Source organism: Pimephales promelas, chromosome 17 (assembly GCF_988280905.1).
Source record: "Pimephales promelas chromosome 17, fPimPro1.hap1.1, whole genome shotgun sequence".
Taxonomy (NCBI): Eukaryota; Metazoa; Chordata; class Actinopteri; order Cypriniformes; family Leuciscidae; genus Pimephales; species Pimephales promelas.
The window spans coordinates 32,637,666-32,649,644 of record NC_142785.1 but is presented as its reverse complement, the minus strand read 5'-3'; the positions used below and the strand labels follow the sequence as shown (position 1 = coordinate 32,649,644).

The 11,979-nt window shown below is 33.4% G+C and overlaps 1 protein-coding gene across 2 annotated transcripts; it reads right to left on the bottom strand.

Moving 5' to 3' along the window:
* Positions 1-773: 773 nt before the first annotated feature.
* tvp23b (trans-golgi network vesicle protein 23 homolog B (S. cerevisiae)) lies at positions 774-9,594 on the bottom strand. Of its 2 annotated transcripts, none has more exons than XM_089122409.1 (7): positions 9,494-9,594; positions 3,428-3,501; positions 2,919-3,063; positions 2,674-2,763; positions 1,817-1,954; positions 1,604-1,732; positions 774-1,231 (listed from the first exon to the last, which is right to left on the bottom strand). In XM_089122409.1, exons 1-7 carry the CDS (start codon positions 9,500-9,502, stop codon positions 1,205-1,207), a joined length of 612 nt encoding a protein of 203 aa, XP_088978535.1. In that variant the 5' UTR covers positions 9,503-9,594; the 3' UTR covers positions 774-1,204. The 2 variants fall into 2 exon arrangements, with proteins under 2 accessions (XP_088978535.1, XP_039506159.1); XM_039650225.2 differs by lacking the exon at positions 9,494-9,594 and adding an exon at positions 3,756-3,764.
* Positions 9,595-11,979: the final 2,385 nt, after the last annotated feature.

The window sequence follows — 11,979 nt, the reverse complement described above, 5'->3', positions numbered from 1 at the left end:
CTTCAATATTTACTGTCCTCCCGTCTTTGAAACGAAACGTACATACGTTTAGATGTAATTTTATATATAGTTATGTTTATTTAATATAATTTTAAAAAGAAGCAAAAACACAACGAGGGGTGTCTGTTTTATCTGTTTTTGTGACTAACGTTTCATTAGTATAACCATGGAGTATAACATTCAATATAAATTCTCGGTATTGCATTGGACTCTATGATCGGCGGAAGTTATCGAGCATCCTTAATCCTTCACCGGAAATAACGCCGTGCATAGAGCCCATAGATAATAAAATAAATAAAAACAGACGACAGAAGTGTTAATTATAAAAATACACCTCCTAAAGAGTTTTGTGAGGATTCCTTTTTGAAATGCAATATCAGAGATTTTCATATGTATTAAAAAAATAAAAAATAAATAAAAATAAAATCTACACTCACTTAGGCATAAAATATTTGTCCAAAGGCACAATATGTTTTTTTTAAACTAAACATTAGAAAGAAAAAAGCATTAAAAGGCCTATGCCTTTAAAATTGCAGATGTTAATAATTTATACATTTATGAGAGAGTAATGAAATATTACAAAGACACCAAAATCATGAATATCAATCCAAGGAAACACATGAACTGATAAAAATATATACCTTAACTGCAGTGGTGCTTCAGATCAAAATAAATGCCTTTTTTATAATAAAAAACAGCTTTAAAGAAGCTTACATTTTTTTGATGATGATGTGGTGATTATGGATGACTTCAAGCCAGAGATTCAGGGTGGCTCCAGTTTTACCCAAAACTTATTTATTTCTTGAATTTACTGAACATGAGATACAATCACTCAATCATCAACTAGAGAAAGTATACAATCCCCCCCCAAAAAAATAATAATTTACAGCAGTATATAAATATGTACATCTGTTTTTTTGTGTCAAGGATAATGCATGATGTCATGCAATATTTTAAAACAAAACACAAACTCTGTATTATTTAAGTTAGTTAGCTATTTAAAAGAAAAAAACTATTAAGTTAAATGCATTTTTAAAAGTGAAACACATTATTTAACAGGTTGTAGTTGACACATTGTAGAAAACTAATAACACAAATACGCTAACCAAGTAACCATTTCCCTCAACTTCATTTGAATCAGTTTTAAAAATGAACATGTTAAAAGTTCATCGGTGTGTGAATTCAGGAGGTCAGACGTCCCTTCCTAAGATTCTTCCTGTTTTGTGAAAGCCTGGAATTAAAAAAAGACAACACATACTATATCATCAGAAAATGTAAAATCAAATTAGGATACTATTAAATTGACAGATCACCCAATCATGTACAAACCCTCATGACTTTCGCTCATCTTTAAACCACAATTAAAGACATTTAATGAACCAATGACGTTAATTCTCACGTGTCACACGGCACAGACATGTGTTGGGTGAATAGACATGCACAGGAGGGACAGAAATCTCTCATATTTAATTACAAAATTTCATTGGTGTTAAAGATGAACGAAAGTCTTACAGGTTTTGGAATGACATGAGCGTGAGTAATTGATGACCTAAACATTTAAGATGACAATTATAAATGATAATGGCTAGATAAACAAACACACCTGCTTCAGAAACTGCCGTCCAAAGTAATTTGTTGCCATGCTCTTCAGGTTTGTTCTGGCTCCTACTTTACAGCGCACATATCCATAGAGGTTGGCTCCCTGTAACACCACCCCCATAATCACCACCGCCTGCCCGAGGAGAACACATTACTCACAGAGGAACTTCAGACATGTCTCATGGAAACAGACACACAGCTGAAGCTAACGACTCACCAGCCATTTTATCTTGAAGGAGATGAGCGTAGAGAAAGCTAAAATGACCCAGATGACGGGGCAGATGATCAGACCCAGCCAGAAGATACGAGACTCTGCGTTTGAGGTTCGTGATGCGGAGGACTGAGTCCCACTGGCCTGGAAACACACACACACACACACACACACAACAAATCACACGGATGATTTACGGCAACCATGACCATGTTCAAAAGTTTGTTGGTTTTCAAAAGAAATGAGGATCTTTATTCAGCAAAAGTGACACTTATACTGTTACAAAAGTATCATCAAATCATCAAATTAGAGTCATTTCTGAAGGATCATGTGACACTGAAGACTGGAGTAATGATGCTGACACTTTACTATATATTCACAGCTATTTTGAATTATACGAATATTTCACTTTTTACTGTATTTTTGATCAAATTAATGCAGCGTTGGTGAGCAGAGGAAACAATCTTACCAACGTTTGAACAGTAGTGTTAATCAATTATGTTTTTCGATAATTAACAAAGCAGTTCATGTGCATGCAATTATATGTACTGCAGTATAAATGGTATAGCAATAAAAAAGGTAACGCTTTACAATAAGGTTCATGTATTAACAAACATGAACTAACCATGAGCAATACATTTGGTAATAAAAATATAGTCATTCATTGTTTGTTCACAGTGCATTTACTAATGTTAACAAGATTTTAATAATGTGTTGGTAAATGTTGAAATTAACATTAACAAAGATTAATAAATGCTGTAGAAGTGCAGTATAAGTTTGTGCTAACTAATGTTAACTAATAATAAAGTGTTACCAAAGAAAAAGCCACCCAACCCTACTAAGGACTGTGTGTGCAATCGTACCTTTCTGGACTCAAACACCCAATGACTTTTTCCATCGTCATCCACTTGATTCCACCAGCGCAGACCCACCATCAGACGCCCTGTGATATTCTAGAGTCAGACAAACACATATGCAGGTTTCATACTGAGGATTAACATATAGGGTTAGAGGTTTGATAGTGATGCTTGACTTAACAAACACTCCTTACTACAGTAACTGAGATGATTTAACAGTAACACCTGATCACTTATTCAGAAACACAGACCTTCACAGTCCAGAAGTCACATGACAGGAGGAGGATGATGGTGACCATACAGGCGATGAAGCTTCCGCCAACTAAACCGCACAACAGGTAGACCAGAATCGCACTGACCCGGAAGAACAGGTGGAAGAAGGAGGCCAGCGGATGCCTGGAAAAACAACAACATTAATCTGTCTATCTAGACGAGGACATGACATTAGCCTCTACTGTTATAATGACTATAAACTAAACCATTTGTTTTAACAAATACTGTATTAGGAATATATGAAATTAATGATAATAATGAATTAAAGCATTGTATTAATAATGCACTTATTTGTTAATAAGGTACTAAAATATCGTATAAAGAATAAAAAACATTAGCTTTTTGTTTTTTTAAACGAGGACATCCTGTTCCTGAATGTCCTCAAAATGTTCAATTTTACGTACAGTATTAAATGTAATAAAAACAACCTGAGTCGTCAAATACTTGGAAAAAACGTAATAAAAGATGCTTATTTATGATGACACACTTGATTTTGTTCTTTCTTGTGGCTGAATCTTCCTCAGCATCAAATAAAGACACATCATCATCCTCATTCGGGTCCTGAAACGACACGAGAAGATGACAGCTGTCAGTTTCATGAAGAATAATTAAACATCGATGAACCACAACGGTGAGTTGTTTACAGTCAGAGCAGGATTGGCTAAGCTAAACCCGATATATTCGTAGTTTAGAGAAACCTTTCTTATCTGAAAACTGATATCGGAGGAACACAAGCGTGGTTTTGTACACATAAACTATGTTTTCAATGTTTCAAAACTATTTTTAATACCAAAAAAAGACATTTTCCCACTCACCAGCCTCATTATTTTTTTTTTTTTTTTTTTTTTTTTTTTTTTTTTTTTTTTTTTTTTTTTTTTTTTTTATTATGCTTGGAACAAACAAAGATGACAATCATAGCACATAGTATACAAGTCTGTTACAAAATAGCATACAAATCTGTTACAAAATTGCATAGAAATCTGTTACAAAATTGCAAACATATCTGTACAGAATATGACCACAATATGTACAATCAACTTAACACAAGTGTATGACTATCTAAAACAAAAACAAACAAAAAAAAAGAGAAAGAAAAGGAAAATAAATAAATAAATGAGGGTCAAGAGGCCAAGAAATTCTATATAAAATTCAGAGTAGGTCTAACCAAATTAAAGTCATTACAAAATAAAAGTGTTTTTGTTGCTTTCTTATTTACTGAGGATGAGATGGTGTCAAGGTACATTTCAAACTCTTTCAAAAAAACTATAAAAATTGGTTTGTTGTTGGAAAATTTACATTTATGGATATAGAATTTCCCAATAAAATAGATTAAATTGGTAACAAAGCAGGCTTTTTTTTTATCCAGATCAGAGTCAAAGTATCCAAAAATTATATCTTTAAAGGTTACTGTAATATCTTGCTGGATATTATCTTTAATAAACTTGCCAATACTTTCCCATAGTTGTTTAGTATAAAAACAAGACCAAAATAAATGATAAATAGTTTCTGTGTGAACTTGGCAAAATGAGCATCTTGTGTCAATATTACTTTTATATTTAATCATGAAATATTTAGCAGGGTAAAATTTATTTATTATTTTGAAGGATACTTCTTTTACTTTATTTGTTAAAAAATATTTTTGTGGTAAGGACCAGATCTTTTCCCAATGCAAATTTTTAAATAATCCACTCCAGTATGAAATTACAGGGGAAACAGAAACTATATCTACAAGAAAGAGGGATCTAACTTTATTATTTCTATCTTTTTTTCCTGAAAAACAAATTTTACCAATTGGAGTTTTATCTGGCTCAGGAAGAGTATTAATTATTGTAGGAGAGTAAGGACAATTTTTAAAGAGGATACAGATCCCTGTTGGTATAGCTCCCATAACTATAGCAAATTCTCTGGGAGTAACTGGTAATTTGTATTCTAAGAGGAACTCTGTGTATGTCATTAAGAGGCCTTGATTGTTAAAAAGCTGACGAACTAAAAATAAACCGTTACTAAACCAATTATCATAAAATAAGGATCTATTTTTATATAAGATATATTGATTATTCCAAATAAGAAAATTATGGGGGGAAAAGTTGTGTTTATATATTAAAGCCCATGCCAAAAGTACCTGTTGATGGAAATTTGAAAGTTTGATGGGAATTTTTGATATATTGTAATTGCACATCAGTAAAAATTTCAACCCCCCAATATGTGAAAACACTTGTTGTGGGAAGATATTCCAGATGGAGTCTTGATTTTTCATATACCGATTAAGCCAATTAATTTTGAAAGTATAATTTAAAGAATTAAAATCAATCAAATTTAATCCACCTTTGTTATAATAGTTTAGAATCACCGATTTCTTCATATAGTGGATTTTATTTTTCCAGACGAAATCTGTCAAAACTCTATCAATCACTTTAGCTGTGGTCTTATCAACATACAGAGATTGGGCAGCATAAGAGAGACGTGAAAGCCCCTCAGCCTTAGTGAGCAAAATTCTTCCTTTAATAGACAGATCTCTTTGAAGCCAACAGTTCAGTTTTTTCTTTGTTTTATGAATAATCGGAGTAAAATTTGTTGCACATCTATTTTTATCTTTAGATATTTCTATACCAAGATATTTAACAGAGCTTTTAACAGCTATGCCGTTTATTGTCGAAACGCTACAATTTTTTATGGGAAGTAATTCACATTTATCTGTATTCAGACTTAGACCGGAAGCTTTAGAAAATGACTGAAGGATATTTAGGGCAATAGGGATTTGAGAAGAATCTTCTAAAAACAACGCTGTGTCATCAGCTAACTGACTAATGATTAAATTTGTAGTTCCAACAGTTATGCCTTTTAGGTTGCTCCTTTTGATATGCAAATTAAGAAATTGTACTGCAATTAAAAATAAATAAGGAGACACTGGACATCCCTGTCGAACACCACGATCAAGGAAAAATCTGGGAGAAGTACCGCTTTTTAGTTTAATAGAACTACTTCCATTTACATACAACATTTTCACCATCTTACAAAATGAATCACCAAATCCAATTTTTTTAAGTGCTTGAAATAAAAAACTATGTTCTAAAGTATCAAACGCTTTGTAATAGTCTAAAAAAAGAATGAAGCTATCATTATTAATTATGTCGGAGTAATCTAAAATGTCTAATATTAATCTTATGTTGTTAGATATGTGCCTATTTTGCATAAAGCCAGATTGTGTTTCATCGATAATTGAATGTAATACTCCTTTTAATCTTTTGGCTAATACTAAAGCAATTATTTTATAATCATTGTTTAATAATGTAATTGGACGCCAATTATCTATGAAAGTAGTATTTTTATTTGACTTGGGAATTAAAGTGATCAACCCTTGGCATAAAGTAGGAGGGAGAGATGAATTGTTTAAGCTTTCCTTAAAAACATTTAATAAAAAAGGAGCTATAATTTCACTGAATACATGATAGAATTCTGAAGTTAGACCGTCTGTACCAGGGGATTTATTTGTTTTTAGAGATTTAATTGCTTCCTCTATTTCTTTTAAGGTAATGGGGGAGTCACATAAAATTTGATCAGTGTTCTCTAATTGATTAATAGAAGATAAGGACTCAAAAAAACTATGAGCATGTTGTTTGCTAAATTTAGATGTGTATAAATCACGATAAAATTTAGCACAAAAATTTGCAATAGTCCTTTGGTCTTCACAAAGATTTCCATCAATCATAAGCTTTTCAATCTGATTTTTCCCCATTTGTTGCCTTTCCAATCTAAAGAAATAAGAAGAATTCTGCTCACCTTCCTCAATCCATTTTTTCCTTGATCTAACAAATGCCCCTTCAGCTTTTTGTTTATAAACCTCATCCAACGCTTTTTGAAGATGAGTAAGCTCAACCTTTTCAGCATCAGATAGAACCATTTTAGTTAGAAGACTTGAAATTTTACATATTAAATTACTCTCATCATTGTTTTTCTTTTTAGCTAAATTACTACCAAAGTTACGTATGAATTTACCAATTTCATATTTCACTAATTCCCAGTTATTGCAAAAACTGTTTTCCTTATTTGCTTTTTCCCAATAGCTAGTGATTATATAATTAATTTTATCTTTTACTTCCTTAAATTTAAGCAGTGAATTGTTCAGTTTCCAATAGGAGGTAAATCTTTGCAAATTAGCAGTATCTGAAAGAGGAATGAGTATGGATATGCATTGGTGGTCAGAAAGAGGCGATGGAGAGATATTAGAGGATACATGATTTAAATCTCTAGAAGTAAGCCACATATCTATACGAGATTGGTTCGATAGAGAATTATTGCTCCAAGTAAATGTTTTTTGAGAAGGATGTGTTTCTCTCCAACTGTCGAGTAAAGAAAATCGTTGCATAAATCTCTTTAAGTATAAATTTGAGTTATCAGGTGACTTTGGAGGCCATCTGTCTAAGATGTTATCCAAAACCACATTAAAATCCCCTCCAAAAACTAAAAAAGAATTTGGGTATTTAGTAAGCAATTTTAACACCTGCTCTTCCACTTGATCAAAAAGTTTTTCGTTGCTTTTATGTTGATTAAAACCGTAAACATTGACAATAATACCTATTACATTTGAAATATCCAAAACAAGGCAAATATAGCGACCACCTGGATCACATACAGAACATAATATCTTCCCATTAAAGCGGTTTTTAAAAATACAAACACCAGCTGAATTACTTGTTCCATGAGCCATCCATAAATCAGATCCCCACTGAGATTTCCAGAAAACAAAATCCTCTTTAGTTGAATGGCATTCTTGCAAAAAACAAAAGTCAGATTTAAACTGTTTAAGAAATAGAAAAATTGCTTTTCTTTTTGTAATGTTTCTTAACCCTCTAGTATTAAAAGAAACTATAGAAAGAGACATGAATAATAAAAAAAATAAAATAAAAAAAATAAGCTATAGCCTATTATATGCTATAGATGTAGATTGAACTGGTCTCTGAAAGTGTGAGATACAAACAAAACGATGATGAGAACAGCAAACTCTATACTAGTAAAAAAATATAGTGCAAATCAGAATTTGGAATGCAATCATCATAGAACATGAATAATCTTAACTCGTATAGTACAAATCTTATTTCAGCGCAGATGCTACAATACTAGAACTAATTAGATTTAGCTTCCTTATTTGTTTTCATGAGTATCAGGATTGAAAGAACAAATTCCTGAGATTATTATGCCTTCAAACCAAAAGAAAACGTCAAAAATTACTTAACATTAAATTAACATAAGTCTATATAAATTAACTTAGAGTGCAAGTGATTTTATATTAAAGTACAAATTGGACTAAACTATAATTTTTCCCCCTTCTTTCTTTTTTGTATAAATAAAGTAATACAACTTAAGGCAGGCAAAAATCTCGAAGTTCAGCAGACTTTCGTTTGGATCAGTGCAAATTAGAAACAAGCGTCAACCATGTTAGCAATTTAAAGATTCAGGTTGGAGGGAATATTTCAACTCCTTCTACAAATGCCCTACCTCCAACAAAGTAAGCACGTTTGTTATTTTGTCTTGCTTTTTCCACTACCGGCCAAAGTTTGTTCCTTCTCTCTTTATCTGCTGGAGACAAGTCCTCAGATATTTTCAGGCCATTTTCCCTGAGAAAGGCAGACTCCTTCGCTGCACGCCACACAGCATCGCGAAAGAAACGCGAGGCAAATTGACAAATAATTCCCCTGGACTTATTCGGTTCTTTGCGACCAAGCCGGTGCACAGTATCAATAGCGTTCGGAAGTTTATCTTTGTCTTCTGGCAGGAGTTGCTGACACAGCTGGATGATCCGTTGTCTAACATCTTCTCTCTCCTTCTCCGGGACTCCGTGGAATCTTAAATTCCAGCGTCGCGAGTAACTTTCCAGGTGTGCTAGTCTTCTCTCTTGCTCATTAGTAGCCTGATCCACTTTGCCCACCTTGGCCTCCACCACTCCATATTTGAGTTTCAGACTGTTCACTTCTTCGCTCATAAATTCGATGGCTTCCTTGACACTAGTGATTTGCTTGGTGTTTTCATTTATCACCTCTTTCATATTAGTAATGGCACGTGTGTTTTCTCCTATCAATTTTTCCAAGGAGTCAGACCGGCTGTTTATCAATTGCGAGAGTGCTCCGAGTTGAGAGAGGACATCAGCAATGTCAGAGCGCTCCGACTTCCGTTGTTTGGCTGCAGGGGACTTGCAAGGCGTATCTAAAGATGCAGGAAATTCCTCCTCGCACATCAGAAAATCGTCAGAAACTGCGACCAAGTCTGTCTTGACATAGTCATGCATATTTACTGCACCAGGAACGCTGAAAACGTGCTGCGATTCACTGTTAGCAGTAGCAAGATTAGCATTCTTCTGCGAAACATTCGACTTGTTTTTTCTTTTTTCGGACTTGCCCATACTCTCTAGTAAGGTAACAAATACCAACTAGTAGGTGTATAATGTAGAGAAAATAATAATCTCCTTTTCAAACTGCACTAAAAGTCACTAATACTATTTGAGTTTGCAGAGCACATCAACTTACGTCTTTCTAGAGCGCCATCTTGAACCGCCCACCAGCCTCATTATTGTGACTGTTTTGGAATGTTGCTGCTGATGTTACACGACACGTCACTTCCGGATCTGTAAGGACTGACTACATCGCGCCTGAACAGAAACCTTTTTATTTTTGTGTGCTTGTTTTATGGGTTTACACCAGAAACAGAAAACCAGAAACAATATACAGAATAGAATTTTGTAATTATTTAGTAAATATATATATATTGTTTTTATCACGTGGTGTAATACCCAATTCACAATTATATTTAACAACACACTACTTCTAATAATTATTGATTAAATTACACACAAACACATACACATACACACTTAAATAAAAAAATATGTATTTTCGAATCCCCAATTGTAGGCTATATTACTTTAACATTACGCTACCTCTTCATATCCTATTTCTTTGCATAGGCCTATTTCTCTATATTACATAGTTTTATTTGAGTGTGTATATATATATATAAAATTATAAAATAAATTAAATGATTATCCTACTAATTAATGTAATTCTAATAATTGATCATTTTCATATAGCTATTTGTATTAGCCTATCTCTCTGCATCTTCTGTTAGGCAAATTCCTTGTTTGTGTGTCAAATCAAATTCATTAGTTCAGTGTGATTTATTGTTTAAAGTAACACTGATGTGTGGATTAGTAAATACAAATATCTATAAACGCATTGAAGCATTATACCTGTAGGCGTTAACGTTCAGTCTGTAGACACTAGTCAGTGGAACCGGTTATGGCAACAAAACACATGAAGAAATACCAGCATTTCACTGAAGTCATTTTTTATTTGGAGTGACAGATGATGTTGATTTTTTTGTGAAAGTAACTGTCCGAGCTCATAGAGGAGCACAATACACCATCTGAGGGAAACAGCAGCGCGGAAACACTGATCGCAGATCTGTCCTGTTGACCAGCACAACCTCACCGTGACCAACCCGACTGAAATGTGCCGCATATTCACCACGACAAATGGGTTTGGTCACTTGTGTAACATTACAGTAAACGAGAAACCTTTGTCTAACATTCATAACACATATAACAGTATATAACAATACAACAATACATAGACTCTGTGCGTACTTTACGTACCTGTCAAAAGGTTGGACACTACTATTTTTTTTTAAATGAAAATGCTCATCAAGCCTGTCTTTATTAGATCCAAAATACATAAATATATGTAATACTGTGTGAAATATTATTACAGTTTGAAATAATGGTATATTAAATTATTATGCATATTTCTGAAGGATCATGTGACACTGAAGACTGGAGTAATGATGCTGAAAATTCAGCTTTGACCACAGGAATAAAAAACACTTTATTAGCTATTCACATAAAAAACAGCTGATTTAAATTATAAAAATGTTTCACAATATTAATGTTTTTTTACGCCTTGGTGAGCAGAAGAGGCTTTTATTTAAAATAATACAAATTTTTTTCTAAACTCTTGATCTCTACTGTATTACGAATAAAGCACAAGGATAAATGCAGAGTAGGTGTGTGTGTGACTTACAGAGATGCGAAAACAAGTATATCAAAATAGAAAACCATTCATTAAAAATGTACTGTTTGTAAGGTTTGATGAGCTTAAGACTTGCGGATTATATATATTTATAAACAAAACATATAAATAGGGATTTTAATAGGCATTTATAGGTATTTTTTTATACTGTAGCAGTCATAAAACTTAAAGGGTTAGTTCACCCAAAAATGAAAATTCGGTCAATATTTACTCACCCTCATGTTGTTTCAACCCCGTAAGCCGTTCGTTCATCTTCGCAACACAAATTAAGATATTTAAGATATTAAGATCACTCCTGCATACTAGTCCATAGGCATCTTGAGGGACTGGCTCTTGCTGGCATAGAAAAATCATCAAAGACATCGTTAAAATAGTCCAAGTGACTACAGGGGCTCAATCTTAAGTTTATCAAACGACAAGAATACATTTTGTGCGCAAAAACAACAAAAATAACGACTTTATTTCAACTATTGGTTTATTTCTCCCTCTGCGCGAGTCAGGTTACTAGTTTAATAGCGTAAGCTTCTGTTATTGTACGTCACACGCATCACACACATGACCAGCGTCGGCCAATAGTGAGCCTACGTGTGACGTAGCTTTACGCAATCACACTACGTTAACTGACTACAGGCCAATAGTGAAGAAGTAAATATTTGAAATAGAGTCGTTATTTTTGTTTGTTTTTGCGCACAAAAAGTGTTCTCGTCGTTTGATAAAGTTAAGATTGAGCCCCTGTAGTCACTTGGACTATTTTAACGATGTCTTTAATGACTTTTCGATGCCAGCAAGAGTCATTCCCTCAAGAAGCCTATGGACTAGTATGCAGGAGCGATCTTAATATCTTAAATATCTTAATTTGTGTTGCGAAGATGAACGAAGGTCTTACGGGGTTGGAACAACATGAGGAGGGTGAGTAAATACTGACAGAATTTTCATTTTTGGGTGAACTAACCCTTTAAGT

Excerpts from the sequence above, each read along its gene's own strand:
- tvp23b (XM_089122409.1), bottom strand. Across the intron at positions 3,064-3,427 it reads ACAAGAAAGAACAAAATCAA|GCATCCGCTGGCCTCCTTCT; the intron begins GTGTGTCATCAT and ends TTGTTTTTCCAG. Across the intron at positions 1,733-1,816 it reads CCTTCAAGATAAAATGGCTG|GCGGTGGTGATTATGGGGGT; the intron begins GTGAGTCGTTAG and ends CTCCTCGGGCAG.